We start from the raw sequence: 15,514 nt of genomic DNA on the forward strand, positions 1-15,514 counted from the left end.
CTTGGGTTTTGGGGCTGCGAGTGCTTTCTCCTAATAATTGAATGATGTATGAGTCTAAACAAAAGTAGTTTGCTGCAATATTCCTAAGTGATGTGTTGTACATTTGTATAATTTGTCTTTTGAATGAAAGAAAAAAACCCTTTAAACGAAACATAATCAGGTATTACTACACTGTTACAGAAGGAAATGCAATACAGAAAAGGAAAGTCAAATGATTCAGATATAATAGAAGCAAACAACAAATTCAATCCACCAGTCAACAAACTGACACAATCCATTACAATTCAAAACCACACAAATGTGTTTGTTGAGTATGCTGACAAACTTCCCAAAGACAACTTGTCAAGGCTCTTTTCGTTGGGCTTCCCAACAACCCACAATAGTGCCAAATGAATAGCTAAGCCATGTCCTGTTGTTCTGCGAGTCTGTGGCAGGGAACGAAACATATGCTCTACAGCAAAATCTGGAGCAGAGGGCTCCTTAGTCTCTTACTGCCCAACTCGCATGCATATTGAACAGCTAGTATATGAAATCACTGTTGGATGTTGGTCTGCTGGCAGGACATCAACAACTATCAATGAGACACTCACCAAAATACATGTTCATAGCCAACGAGAAACAAAGCAGCTAGTGAAAAGGTATTTTTATAGAAACATACAAACAAACAAAAAAAAAAAAAAAAAAAGTTGTGGCAAATGGCACACACTTGCTCAGCCAAAAAGGGAACTGGCTTTCAGAACCTTACAAAACAATTTTAGGGCTGCTATGTTTTTAGTCTATTGGTGTCAAAAAAAAAAAAAAAAAAAAAAAAAAAAAAAGAAGCTTTTTCTTTTTATATTCGAGGTACAAAAAAAATTCCTAAGACAGAGCTATACTGAGAAGATTTGATTTGAATTAAACTAAAACAAGAGCATCTGATATTCAAACAGCAGTTTAGGTAAGATAATGTATAGAAATACATGTTTACAGCTATAGATTTAAGACTTTGGAGCTAATCTTTGTTGAAACAGACAATACCACAGTAATATACTAGAAATGAAACCATGTCCAAATGTGTTATACTCGCCAAAAAGGGCATAAGTATTGACTAGAATTCACATTACAGCAACCAAGATCCATGAGCCTGAGCATATTCGCTGCATCTTGAACGAGACGTCTCCACAAGCAATCTGTTTTCCAATTCAGTGCCAAAGCTAAAAGCTAAAAAGGTTTCCTGGGACAGATCCCATCATAAACAAGTCTCTCACCCATCGCTGCCATCCGGCTTGTTGAGCTCCAGGCGATCCGGCTGGACAGCAAAGCTGATTCTGCATACACGTCCATCCTGAAAGAGTCGCAACAGTGACTTTTAATGTATTACATTAATCAAAAAGGGAAAACAAATACATTTACATTAATTTATTACATTAGGAAATGAAAACAAAACTGAGTAAAATACAGTCTTTTCTTTAAACTATTTTTCTAAGCTAGTTAATTAGCATGTTAACTACACCATACCAACTCATTTATCACAGTGCAATCTATAATTCAACATCATCATAATGTGGCATCAGCTTGACATGAATAAACACACTCAACACTTCAGCTAAGCATCTTTCACCCACTTGCAATATACAAACTGAGGTCAACTAACTAATGACTCTTCACTGCAGTGTTCAAACTGAGCTGCACCAACTGCAGAATTATGACGGATATTAACAACATATTTAAAAAAAAAAAAAAACCTAGTCCATATCTACATCTATTGAAGCATATTATCTCATGTTGTACAGCAAAGTCAGAGGGCATCTGATAACTGTGACCTGGCAGCAGATCAGCAGCTGTTTGATTTGATGACTTATAGCATTACCTCAAGGAGAAATCCGGCATGGTTTGGACCGACAACACACTGTTTTAGGGTGGCCTGCTCCAGCAGACTAAGGTGTGGATGACTGCATTAAAGGAAAAAGAAAAAAGTGACCCAACACAGGACAGCAAGCAAAATAATGTTTGCAATAAGTGATCACACTGAATAAAACCACCTAAAAATACAACGCAGATACACACTCACCTGTTATAACTATACTTGTTGAGCTTCTCTGAGACTTCACGGAGTCTGAGAAAAAAAACAAAACAAAAACAAACTACATTAACATATCACCCAGACCAATTTAAGACCTCAATACAGGTTCCTGTGTGAGAGTCAAAAAAGCATACTGAGAGAAATGCTGTAACATGAGTTACTGTTTATATACACAAGCCCTTTTAATTTGCATACAAATTACTGTAAAACATTTTTAAAAGTGCAAAGAATATAGGTGTATTTCAGAAGGCTTTAACATATATGCATCTTTTCAGTTTATCTGAATGATCATAATGATCTCAGGACAACTTGTTAATTCAATTCAATTCAATTCAATTAGGAACTAGGAAAACAAAACCTCTTTTCTACCTTATAGCAAGACAAGAAAGAAGCCCACGATAAAAGATGACAATGTTAAACACTTGATAATGTTTTGCTTTTAAAAAAATGACATACAATAGGTTGCTGATAACACACACAAAAAAATAAATGTTCTTGATCAGCACTGACGAAACATCTGTGGGAACTTGTATGTGATGATGTTTGTGCAGCAAGCATTATGAGCCTGTTTGAGTGTGTAGAGTCAATGGAATGACTCAGTGTTACCTTTTAAATTTCTCACTATTTGAGAATAAAATGTATATTATACTTAAATTAATGAATGGTTACAAACTGGTAAAAACTCTCTCTTATAGTTCTGTTGATTTTTGTTTAACTGTAGCTAAAAGGCTCTTTGTTAGGCTCCAAAGTTTCCTCTAAGAAGGACGATCCATAGGAAGATATCAGTCAGAGGCACAAGCCAGAGTTGTAGTATGCATTTGAAATACCTTGCAGCAAGTTCCCAGACATGGTTTAAGTCAATAACCTTCATTAAAAAATAAGTTTATGATCTGGGACTAAGCTTAATCCACGCCTGGAAAACTGGGCCTCAGTCAGTTTTTAATGTACTATATAGTTCAAAGGTTATGAATCCACAACCCACCATTACTGGCAATGTGGAAAAAATTACACTTCATTGATTTTCACTGCTTCATGCCTTTTATCAAATAGACACAAAGCAGTTTAAAGAAAATATAAAATAAATTATAACAGCTCTTTCAAGCTTTGCTTCGAGTTGCCCCAAGTGTAAAGTAAACTATTTTTGGTCCCTTTTCCACTTGACAATCCTGACAAATGTGCTGTAAGATTGCCTATATTAACATTTAAGATGAGTCATGACCACCATCCAGCTGTCTGCAGGCAACTGAATCTTCTATCTGCAACTCTAGTAAGAACAATGTGAGGATGGTATGAAAATATCACATGCTTAGCCCTACATGGTGTCAACGAGAAATTGAAATGGTCCAAATAGAAAACAGATACTGATTTTTTTTTTCTCCCAGAACCACCTGACAATAAAAAAATAAAATAAAAATCTTCCACTGACACAATGAAAAGCAGTTGTCTGTCTTGCCAGTCCAAAATAATCGTTTTAATTGGTTAAAAAAAAAAAAAAAAAAAAAAACATTCAAGGATTGCTGTAAACTTTTAATACTCTGTTTTATAACTTTCTGAAATAGGCAGCCTAACTCTGTGCTTCTGCAGTCCACTAAAAATCAGCACAGAAAAAGAAAGAAAGAAATTAGACATCAACTTCCATACTTAATTTAGACTATCAGTCTCTTTTATGAAGAAGTGTCCCATGTCATGAAACCCATTTGCACCTCACACACTCAAGGAAATGCAGTTATCCAATCATGCTTCAGCACACACGAGGTCTGGATTGCACAGTTTCCTGAACTCTTAAGTGCAAAAGATCACTGGTGATGTGATGAGTGACCTAACTCAAAATGCAAACTCCAAGATGTGAGAAAAACAAAAAGCATCACAATGTACATGTTACTGTCAAGGCCAAACATGCAAAATCACATAAATCTCACTACTTAGACATACAAAAAAAGATATGTATACTAAAATAGATGCACAGCCTATGCAGAATGTCAGAAAATGCCAGTAAATATGCAATCTAATTCCACCCTTTAGAAAGCAATCAAATGCAAGGTAGAATATAAACAGGAAATATTTTTAAATTACATCCAATGCCTCTAAACCACTGGGACATAACAACAGAACAGGCAGAATTCTCATCAGACACAGAACATATTAAAAGCCCATGCCTCACTCCTAACACTGCAAAAAAGTAAGAGAAAATGACTCACAAAGCATCCAGGTCAGCCATTCACTACCCTTCCCATCAAACAAATGGTAGTACCCTAGCACAGACAAGTCTATTCCCTTCAATGAGCCATTTAAAACTGTTTCACCGCAGCAGAAAAAAACCCCACATAAAATATCCATCTCACTACAGGGGAATGCCATTTGCCATTTCACTGTCCTAAATGAATGTGTGCAAGCAAACCTCAGGTCAAACAAAGAAATCTGACCAGATATTCATGCTAGGCAAGCTGGACTAAGCCTTTTTATGTCAGATAGAAGCACTTATCTGCTTTGACAACTGCAAATTCATGGAGGAGAAGATGAGAGAGAGAGAGAGTGAGTGAGGAGGGGGGGGGGGGGGGGGGGCATAGCACCACATGGTGACAGCAGCATGCAATGACATGCATGCCTGGGGATCGAAAAAGCCTGACCTCTTTTAAGGAAGGAATAGTCCATACAATCAAGATGTTTCAGCGGTGCCTCTGACCATCAAGAGCAAACTGCGCTTTCCTGTCAATCAGACCAAAGCTGATCCCCGCAGATTTGGACCGTACATCAACCAACAGAGGATGTTTAAATCCTCCCGTGCCCATAACCAGTATTTAATCTCAAGGTCATTCTAAAAACACTTTGACTTCTTGACCTCTTTGTCTTTAAGTAGTGCAGCTCATTAATCAGTTAAGTCTCAATGGGTGTTATAAATAGTTTTATCATAAATCGCATGTTCTGCCAAAAAAAAAAAAAAAAAAAAAAAAAAGGGTCGTAAACAATCTCCTGGACACCCTCGCTAAACCCACCGATAAGGGACCGCTTCAGTCCAGAACTAAAAATCCATAAAGTCAGAGTGATGCATAACAGCACTTTGTTCCAAGCAACAATGTAGTATGTGGCCAAATACACTGTGCAGTGCCACATTGTATTAAGGCAACAGTGAAAAGACTTAAAATGTCGCGTGTGAGCACTCAGGGCAATTTAGAATCCAGCACAGACCGTAAACTTTAAAAGCCTTGGTTTGCCACCTTATTAAAGTCAATAACAAGATTAATTTGAATGCGATGGTGCTAACAGTACTTCGCTGCATATTTTAGATATTTATCTCAGTGCGCAATGCTAAAAGCAGACAAGCGGTGACAAAATTTCAAATGATGTTAGTAATTAAATGCTTAATGAAGCGTCAAGAAAAAGAAGACCCTTCCACAAACGCCCTGAAATGCAAATATTTGGCTTTCTTAAGAGCGTGGTAGCGAATTAACTAGGTTGCTAGCATTAGCAGCTAGCTATCGGTAAGCTGACGTTAGCCGCTGCATAGATCACGGTAAATCAACAAGACGCTCGCAAAGAAAACAATGACACTTGTCAAAGAGCGTATATGGTAACAGTAAAAAATTGAAATCTTTTTCGTGTACAAAGCTGTGTTTTACAACCTTTAATACCCTCTCTTTACCCCATCCCCCAACCGCGGAACTTTGACTAAGAGCCAATCCATCCAGAGAACCAAGGAAACCGACAGCTAGCGTTAGCTATTCGACTGAAAGCCAGTTAACAGGTTAGCATGTTAGCAAATGACTCTGTTTAGGTAGCAGCAAGCTAACAAGGATCCCTCAAAATGCCGGGCCTCGTTTTACCCCCCGAGTGGGGGGGTCATTTAAATAATTTAAACCCGAACATATTCACATGACAATGTCAACATCGAGCACAAATATTACCTCGAATACTAAGCAATGCTGCCCGCACATAAATATTGATTTCAAGTCTTCTTTTTCTACGGGCCGCAACAAAATACCTGTCATTGAGCTGATCCTCGGTCCCGGGCAACGGGTGAACCACGAAGTGTATAGATGTCATTGGGCTAATCCAAAATCACACCGAGACGTGTGGAAATGGGTACTCTTTCGATTACTGTATATATGAGGATTCATAGGAATCTTTTAAGGGCGAAAAAGCTCGAGTTAGATCCCAGCCTCCTCACCCACATGCCGCCATCTTAACTCTAACCAGCTTCTTCTGTGTGTGTTGATTAGTGCACATGCACTCGCTCCGCTGGTTGGACCTCTAGCACAAACAGGAAATAAAAAAATTGGATGGGGCTGGCCTCGAGAAGAAAGACATCTGTAACAAAAAGCCAAGCGTTGCACTTCCACACTCCGAAGGCTTTGTTCTAATCCAGTGCACCTATTGCATCTTAGTATGTTTTGTCTGTTAGGCAGTCGAGGTGTTCATATGTTCACTAAAGCACTATGAAGGTCAAAGAAAGGGTTAAATTTTGCGAGGTTACCTCTTTAAAAGCTGGAACAATAGAATAGAAAAAGATGAGACAATTGGTTTTAAAATAGAATATCAACGAAAAAGAAGCAGCACAAATTTGTGCCTTTTGTGCAGTTACAAGCGGTATAGTTTTTTCTATTAAGAATTGCGTCATTATAATCTAGCTTTATTGTCTGCTTCCAAGTCAAAATGTTTAATCATAGATAAAATATTCTTTCTAAAGCCATTCAGTTAAAAAAGGTATGTACAATGCATAACACGGTAACTAATCAGTGGTAAGAAATGTATTAATGTCAGCCTAAAATGCTAACACGATGAACTGGACTGCTGTTGTTATAATAATGTTTCACAGCTAGCACTATTAGCTTTAGCGTTTAAGCTACCCAACTTGAATTCTTTGCTACCGTCCACTGTACTGTGGCTATTTTCTCCCTGTGAACACGTGTGGTTATGCAGGCCTCTGTGCGTGTCTGTAACTAGTAACTGAATTGAATTCTTTGCTTGTATGTTGTTTGCGATTTGCTTTTGCTCGCCTCTTTGTAAAACGATATTTATGAATAATAAAATATTAATGAAGAAATTAATGACAAGTATACTTTGCCCCTACTTGCAAAATTTCATCCTTGAGTTAAATCAAATGAAAGGATGATGAAAAAACAACAAAATAATAATAATACTAATAATAATAATATCAGATGTCATTCTGCTAGACAGATAAACTGTATTATATAGAGTGATAGCACGAGGTCAGAAAGATTTCCTGTTTCTGTAATAGGTGTGTATCTGAATCAGCTCCTTGAAGCCCCTCTGCTTCCTGTCTAGTTAAGTGCTGCAGTCGAGGATTACCTAAGACTGATAATAGTTTGTTCAGTGATCTCCTCACCACCACAGTTTCAAAAGAGCCAGCCTCTCTAATCATTTTATGCTACCATCAGAGGTAGCATCACCACCTCTGATGCTACTCCTTCAGCCGACCACACCAAAGTACACTGCACTTGCCAGTACAGACTGATATCTCGAACAATTTGCTGTGGACACTGAAAGCAAACAGAGCCTCATCATCCCCTTTTGTATATGGCCTCTTTATTGGTCTTCCAATTCAGTCTGTTGTTTATGTGGATCCCCAGATACTTGCACCCTGGCACCACACCAACGTCTTGTCCCAGGATTGGGTTGTGTGGCTGTCCTCTTCCTTCTAAACTCCATCACCATCTCTCGGAAGCAGATGATTCCTCCCAGACCACTCCACAAAACCGTCCACTACTGCTCTGTACTCCCAATACATCCAACCACCTTACAGTTGTCAGAGTAATTTTGCAGACTGCTGATGTTTCTGAAAAATGTTTAAAATTGTGATTTGTCCTGTTAATTTACCGTCAGCTGGTAAACCAAATATTATTTGTTGCAGATAAAGTAAGAGCAACATCAAAATCTGAAAATAAAATTATAATTTTTTATATAAGTAATTATTTATTACTCAAAAGTACTTGCAATATGGCGACATGGGGATTGTTGTTGGGTTATTTGGGGCCTCTTAAAAAGATTACGCATTTTGATTTATAATAGCAAAGTATAAATCTGTTATGACTAAAGTAAAATTATGACTAAATTAAAAATAAGAATAATTATTATATTGAGATGCAAAACTACATTTTAAGACCTTCATAAATTCTGCTCAGGGATAAAAACAAAATCAGATTATACTCTCAATCCATTTGGAAATAGGTATATTTAATCCTGTGTTTGGTTTTTCATTTTTTTGCTATATAACAAATATCCAAAACAACAACAGCAACAAAAAAACCCAAACCAACACTTACTATTAATCCATTATTTTGGCATATAATGAACATTATTTGTAATAAAAGATCAGATGTACTTTATTCATCCCTAATTCTGGGCAAGATCATAAAACAAGACAGCTCCTAAATTAAAAAAAGAAAGAACTCAATTAAAAATAAAGATGAAGAGCTCGTTAACTGACAAATGTAAGTAAATAAGTTAATATGTATTTATTTAAGTAGTATCTAAGTAAAATTAATAAGAATACCCATCTCACTACAGGGAAATGTCTGTTATATAATAAAGTAAAAGTAAATATACATTAAAAATGTATTCATTAATAGCAATAATGCTGATAAAAAATGCAACTGAAATATATCAAATCAAATGTTTTTTTGTTTTTTTTTAAATATCTAATAATTAAGAAAAAATATGCTTGGTATAAACTGAATGTACACCAATCAAGTAAATGTCATTGTTCTATTATCATTTGTACATTGCTCTTATGTAACAAAATTACTTGTAAGATTTACATTATATCAAATTAAAGTCAGCATTTTGGGCATATTTTATTTTTGAGTGTATAAAGCAGGAACTCCACTTTTCTTCTCCTCATGCCACAATACTCGTATCTGTATTTGTGGCAGCAGAGATGAAACAGATGTTAAAAAAAGTGAAACAAAAAATCATGACCCTCAGATCATTGCTGCTATTCTTACACTGGTTTATATTTCAAACTGAACCGCCTAAAACCTGAGCTCTATAAATGGAAGACCACTGGGAGTCTGTGCACAGCTGATCTCCCTCCCATAGAAAACTGTGTTAGTGCGGTATTCCCAGTCTATTTAAGCCCTGTTGAGTTAAGGAAATAATTTTCTGTTGTTTGAAAGAAAGAAAAAGTAGAAGACTCTAATTTAAGCACAAGGTTACCATTATAACATTGTCAAAAGGAAACTCTAGTTTAAGCAGAGCTTAAAACTTGACCCATGCATGTCCTGGATGTGAGCAAAGGAGCTATAGTCAAGAGATAGCCATTTGGGAGAGGAGGGGTGAATGAGCCTCTGTTCAGTGCATGGTGCAAATGATAAGATTAGAATTTTCCAATTTCCTGAAATACAGATTTTGTGTTTCCTGTCCCCTCCCAAAAATCGCATTGTTAAAAGACAAATAAATAAATGAAAACAGCCTATACAAAACAATGATTTCCTACTCATATTTTGGTTATACACGTACAATCCCCCGAAAGCTGCAGTTTATCTCACCAGTAGGTGGCATGGTTTACCTTTGATAATAATGTGAGACAATTGTAGTGATGACAGCTGTCCTTCCTGCGCTGCTCTTCTGATTATTTGCCAATACAAAAATGCTGCAGAGTTTTTTCAGGATATTTATGCATTCTGATAAGCTCATGGAGAGTTGCCCTTCAAAGCTGGAACTGAAAATAAGAGTTTGCACTTCTGCCCCAAGTCAGGTTCCTCTTTTATCTGCAAAGTACAGCACAAGTTTCCACTCAGCTCTAGCAAAGAGAAATGCAACCATCTGACTCAAAATTACCCACATGGATGTTACTGCATATGTAAGTGAGCAAATTTTCACTAGATTATTCGATCATACGTTGTTCTTCAAGTTTGTATGCACCACATCAACCAACCAGCTGAGAGAAGAGCGTAACTTTTATCTGTGTTTACTGAATTCAACACAGAGGTTATTTAAACCAAGGCCATTGCTCCAAAAAAAACACCCTGTACCTTTTTTTAAGGGAGTAGACAAACAAACCAGAGCTATTTTTAGGTAGGAGGGTACTGGGTTATTAAATGACCCCTGGAGTTCTTAAATATGGGTACAAAGAGTCAGGGCCAGAAAACTGCATTATCATCAGAGAAAGGTTAGCAGGTTTGAGGATTTAGAAAGTGTGCACATTTTAGGCTGCAAATTTAACTCAATGAATAAAGTTTTATTGCACGCAGAGACACCAGAGACAAGATATCCTACTCGGTATAATCAGAGGTTTTCCAGTTGTTACACCTTAAAACTAGACTGTTTTCATCAGTGAACCCAGACAAGCTGCTGTCAGTCAGCCCACAATCACTTCAGCCCATGTTTTACTGACTGGGGTAACATGATCAATAGCTGAAGAGTATGAGTTTAAAATAACTTCTCTTAGTGCTGGCAGAAGCATATCTTTGCAGGACTAGGGAAGGACAGAATGTAGCTCTACCTCTTAACATGCACTCGCCTGCACAAACCAAAAAAAAACTATATAAAAAGAGAGAAAGAGCATTCAGCCAGTCCTGAAATGTAATCTATGAGGAAAATCCCACACCAGCACAGATAAGATGGTGCTTTATTTGGGGCACAGTCTTCAAACTATTTTAAGCGGTTTTCACCTGATTTGACTGGCGACTATTAAAGTACTTTATAATGGTTCAGAATAACTGCCCATTAAAGGTTTCAAGAAGGGTGCTGAGCGGTGAAGGACTTTGCACAAACTGTGTGCACAACCTACATCAAATCATAGATTTCTGCACAGCTTACAAGGCAATATATTGTATATGGCTGGTGAATAAAGAGATGTAGTGAGTAGTCTCTTTCTGGACATAGCAACACATCCATTTCTGAAACAGCTAAAGAGAACCCAAAGTCCTTGGTAATCTAGTCGAAGTGGAAACAAGCTAACAAGCTCCAGTTATCCATTTGTTACTTGCCATCTAGGGGTCAGGTCATAATATGAATGAAGCACTGGTCGTAACACATTGCACAACTGTATACACATGTTGTGAGGCTCTGCTCTAAAGAGCTATTCTATGATTGGTCCAATGCCACAGGATCCTCTTTTATGCCATAACCTCTCACTTAAGCTGAGCTGTTTTGCAAACCAAGGATGAGGTGGAATTAAACTGCATGCTCATGCAGCAGCTGCTTGTCAATCACAAAGTACACCCACCTTAGAGAGTACCACATTTATCATACATTTCTAATATAATGAAGACCCCTGTGTACAACAGGAGTCTTCATTATTTTTCCTCCTATCTTTCATCTTTAAATTGTTTGCAATAAACTCAACATGCAAACATGATTCATGTAGATTTATGAGCTGCGGATTGGCCAGTTGCAATGCACTATAAGTTGGATTACTGATCAGAAAATACTTAATTCATATTTTTTTTATTAGTTCTGAGACACTGAATGCAAGTTTCAGGGAGCTTGATAAAGTTACAAATGAAATCTTTATGCATTGCATGGTCACACTTTTATTCTGTTCCAGCAAATATGCTTTTGAGGAACATCCCAACAATGCCAGACACAGTCAAATGGGCTGTGTGTCTGTGTGTGTATTTCCCCATTGTGTGTCTACAACCAGCCTTTTGTCCCGGTTCTCTGTGCTGTGCAGGAAGGTCTAGACAGCTGACACTTACCTAATCCAGAGGGGTGGCTGAACCCATCTCCTGTTGGCTGACCTCTTTCCACAAAAGACAAGGGTCTGCTAATTTAAACACCAGTCACATTAATATATATCTATATTGGGGGAGATTTTGAGAAGAAATAAAAAACCAAAAATTACTCAAGAGATGTAGCCTATTCACATTATTCACTGGTAGCATTTAGTATCTTTAATATGTGAAATGTATTGTTGTTGCTTTAAGCACCAAATTATCTGAACCTTCTTCCTGTCAGGTGAAATGATTAAAACACAGCTGCCTTGCAACAAAGTGGGGGACGAGATTTACACACAAAACATTGGCACTAACAAAATGTAGTCTGGTTGCAACTCTGAATGAGATTAATGGTAATGAATAATAGTAGAAATTATTTGGTGTTATTTCACTTTTGAAAAGTAAAGGAGGATTAGTTAATTGCAGTGAAGGGGTGGGGGTATTATACAAAAAGGGGGGGGGGGGGTCTGAAGCACTTGTTCACATAATTTCCACTAATGGATGAATTAAGAAGATATATTAGGAAATATTTCCACCACAGGTCCCCCCCTTTATCCATGGCCCTGCCTCTCTACTTTAATTAAATAGTAGCTTCATTTAGATAGATTTATCTGAAGATTGTTAAATAGTAACAAGTGCTATATTAATTACCTACCTGTTGCTATCTCATAATGAGCATCTTTTCTCACTGTCTTCACTCCAAGTGTCATAGTGATGATTAGCCAAGACAGATGGTGAGCGTCTGCTCGTCAGGGCAAAGTTACTCATTAAAAACGCCAGTTATTTGCAAGGTGGGTGTGTGGGTTGGGGGGTGGGGGGGTTTTCTCACACTCCCTTGCTGTTGTGTACCACGCAGTCTCCACGGTGCCTTCAGCCCCTGATCACGCACGGTGCCCCCGCACCATTGGTCTACCCTAAAACACACCTTTGCGTCCCATTGGGCGCGGCTTCGGGCCACGCCCATCTGTTCCCCCACCGCATTTGAAACGATGAATGGAAACGAGGCTGTGGAGGAAATTAGGAAACATACTTGCCTGGTCTTAAGTTGTTCGCACGAGACTTGTGGACGCGCGTCTAGGGATTAAACCTGTTTCCTGAACACTTGACGCACTCATACATATATGTAAGTACATATTAGCTTCGTCATATTTACGGTTTAGCATAGTGTTTTCTTTTCTTCTTACGTGTTTAATGTTCGTGTAGAAACACGTTGATAAAGTGGTTGTCAGCAGCTAATTAGTCAGACAGTCTGGTGGGCTTCATCAATAGTTATTGAGGAGTATGATTACGGGTGCAGCTTGTGTGTGGTGATCCGGGCCTGGGCAGGGAGGAGTTCTTACAGTAGGTGTTGTGTGTCTGTTTTGTAACCACCACACATGCTGCTTTTGTCCCCCAGCAAAGTAGGTGAAAGGGCAACCGCGCTGATGAGCAGCAGCTGATCATGCTTATCTCTCATGCTCTTTGGCAAAATCTTTAAGGCCCTGAGATAATGGTCATAGTGTAAATTTGATCGTAGGTGATGTATTCACTTATTTTTAGTGAAGGCTATCATTGTTGGATTACGTTGCGTGAAATGTTATGAATTTAAATTACAGTTAATTTGGTCTTTGCCAGAGTTACACTATGAAGTCTGAGGAGCATCACTGTAACATCTCAGACGTCCAGGGTGAATCCCAGCCAACTGACATGGGTGCAGGTGATATGGAAGCTGTGCGGGCTCTGATGTCCATGACTAAGCACTGGAAGTCACGAAACTTCAGGGTGAGGCACTACAGACCTCTGTCTCCCTCCTCAGACTCCTCAGAGGACGACCAGGTCACCACCAGTTCTGCTGTGCTGCAGGACTCTCTGTTTGTAAGGGATCCTTGTTTAGGATGAAATGGTTTCTATGTAACTGCGTGATTCTAGTAAATGTAGATGTATTGGGACAGAAGAGAAACTTTATTACTGACTTTGATAATGTGACTTTTCTTCTCAGTGCATGACACCACCATACAGCCCGCCCCACTTTGTGACGGCCTGTCCAGGTCCAGCTCTGAAGCCTCACCGACCTACAGAAGTGACGTCTCTGCACAAACACGCTGCTCAGCAGAGCTTCCAGTGCACCAGTGTGATCCGTCACACTGCAGATGGCCTCCACTGCTCCTCCAACCTTAATCGTTCCTCAAAGGAGGAAGAGGTCGTTCGGGTTCACATGCTGGACTCTAAAACTGATGTGAACTGTAAAGATGAGCCGAATAGCAGAGACTCTGAGGAGACTGTTACAACACAAGCTTACACTGAGACGTCCCCAAATGTTGTTCAGTCTGGAGACAACCCAGGAAGCCTTTTAGGCTTAAATGAAAATAAAAATACGCCTCAGTCTGTCCCAGCTGGAGATGCTCTGGTCTCGCCTGTGCCTGTCTACTGCCACATTGTTCCTGTCTCTTCTTTGGCCACCCTTGTGCAGAACGCTGTCACAAACTCGCACAGTCAGCAGCAACACCTACTGCCAGCAATCACCATGGTGCACACGCCACTGCAGCTGCAGCACAAACAAGAAGGACACACGGCTTCTTCTGCTCAGGTCTTCCTTGTAGGGGGTCAGGTGGCAAAGGGTCCCGTCATGCTCCTTGTCCCTCAGCCGCCTGTTCCTCCTGTCTACATTCAACCAGCACCGGTGACCAATGGTGGACCAAAGTTCGCTGCCATTGCCCCGGCGCCTCATCGCACCTTATCGGAGCAAAGATGTGTCCCACAGCAGCCAGAGGTGGCCCGCGCACGCAATCACGTTTGTCCCCGTGAGAACTGCAACAAGACTTACTTCAAGAGCTCTCATCTCAAGGCCCACATGAGGACGCACACAGGTAAGAGATAAATGAATTAAATGTTAATATAACGCATATGTATTTGAATGCTATGGCAGTTTTTAAGCAAATGGCACAAGTGTGATCTTCTAGTCATGATAGCAATGTTTTACCCGTTGGAGTATGTTCAGAAAAGTCCTTATTCCTGCCTCCACTATCCAACAGGTGAGAAACCTTATAAATGCAAGTGGGAGGGTTGCGAGAGGCGTTTCGCTCGCTCCGATGAGCTGTCCCGGCATCGCCGAACCCACACGGGAGAAAAAAAGTTTGCCTGCCCAATGTGCCTCAGCCGCTTCATGCGTAGTGACCACCTTGCCAAGCACGCCCGAAGACACCTGGCAGCGATGAGGGGACGCTGCTGAACTCCCTGCATGCAGTATCGTCTTCAGCAACAATAACAAACAAACCCCACTGTGAAACCAAATGACATGCTCTACGCTGTTGAGACTGACTCACACAAGACTGTAGATGTTTTTTACGTCACCTTATGAAAGGGCTATTGTGCAAACTTTGCTATACTGCTGTTCTGTAATCATTCTAATTGAATATAAACGAGGTAATCAAAGTGTTTACATTTAACTACTGCATTAGCATAAGCTGAGTAGTTACGTATTTAAATGTTACTGAGTTTACTTTTTTGTCAGTGATATTTGACCAAAAAATGTTACATGTTGTTCTTTTGTGCCATGACAATCAGTATAAAATATTTTTGCACTTTTTCTTGCACAAAACACAGAATTCCTTAATAAACCTAAACACATTTTTTTTAAGAGTTGTAATTTAAAATCTTTTCTGTGGTTCCCACATGCTTCTGATACCTGAAAATGTATCCCACTTCAGCTCATCACATGATAACTGTATAAAATTATCAGGCTGTGAAACTGAGGGGTACCAATTCTATCTATGCATACAGCTGGAGGAAGTTACAA

General features: G+C 39.1%; 2 protein-coding genes and 1 long non-coding RNA gene across 12 annotated transcripts in view; 1 reads left to right on the forward strand and 2 right to left on the reverse strand.

Moving 5' to 3' along the window:
* The window catches only part of ubr5 (ubiquitin protein ligase E3 component n-recognin 5), a 30,696-nt gene extending 24,221 nt beyond the window's left edge, over positions 1 to 6,475 (reverse strand). For 6 of the 9 annotated variants that reach the window (XM_026184616.1, XM_026184615.1, XM_026184619.1 and 3 more), the window contains exons 1-4: positions 6,042 to 6,475; positions 2,051 to 2,095; positions 1,850 to 1,931; positions 1,248 to 1,324 (exon numbers count right to left, since the gene is read on the reverse strand). In XM_026184616.1, the coding sequence (XP_026040401.1) occupies positions 1,248 to 1,324; positions 1,850 to 1,931; positions 2,051 to 2,095; positions 6,042 to 6,103 (266 nt within the window). In that variant the 5' untranslated portion in view covers positions 6,104 to 6,475. The remainder of the gene's footprint in view (positions 1 to 1,247; positions 1,325 to 1,849; positions 1,932 to 2,050; positions 2,096 to 6,041) is intronic. The other 3 variants (XM_026184621.1, XM_026184620.1, XM_026184618.1) reach the window with 1 other exon arrangement.
* Positions 6,476 to 7,539: 1,064 nt separating this feature from the next.
* On the reverse strand, positions 7,540 to 11,795 carry LOC113032008 (uncharacterized). Its single transcript, XR_003273836.1, has 3 exons — positions 11,722 to 11,795; positions 9,588 to 9,789; positions 7,540 to 7,856 (listed from the first exon to the last, which is right to left on the reverse strand). It is a non-coding gene; the product is annotated as an uncharacterized LOC113032008 (long non-coding RNA).
* An 883-nt stretch (positions 11,796 to 12,678) lies between these two features.
* On the forward strand, positions 12,679 to 15,355 carry LOC113032004 (Krueppel-like factor 10). 2 transcript variants are annotated; one of them, XM_026184627.1, is made up of 4 exons: positions 12,679 to 12,862; positions 13,354 to 13,500; positions 13,718 to 14,585; positions 14,751 to 15,355. In XM_026184627.1, exons 2-4 carry the CDS (start codon positions 13,363 to 13,365, stop codon positions 14,945 to 14,947), a joined length of 1,203 nt encoding a protein of 400 aa, XP_026040412.1. In that variant the 5' UTR covers positions 12,679 to 12,862; positions 13,354 to 13,362; the 3' UTR covers positions 14,948 to 15,355. The 2 variants fall into 2 exon arrangements, with proteins under 2 accessions (XP_026040412.1, XP_026040411.1); XM_026184626.1 differs by having other exon boundaries at positions 12,681 to 12,862; positions 13,354 to 13,593.
* The last annotated feature ends 159 nt before the right edge of the window (positions 15,356 to 15,514 follow it).

This window comes from Astatotilapia calliptera, chromosome 11 (assembly GCF_900246225.1).
Source record: "Astatotilapia calliptera chromosome 11, fAstCal1.2, whole genome shotgun sequence".
Lineage (NCBI taxonomy): Eukaryota > Metazoa > Chordata > Actinopteri > Cichliformes > Cichlidae > Astatotilapia > Astatotilapia calliptera.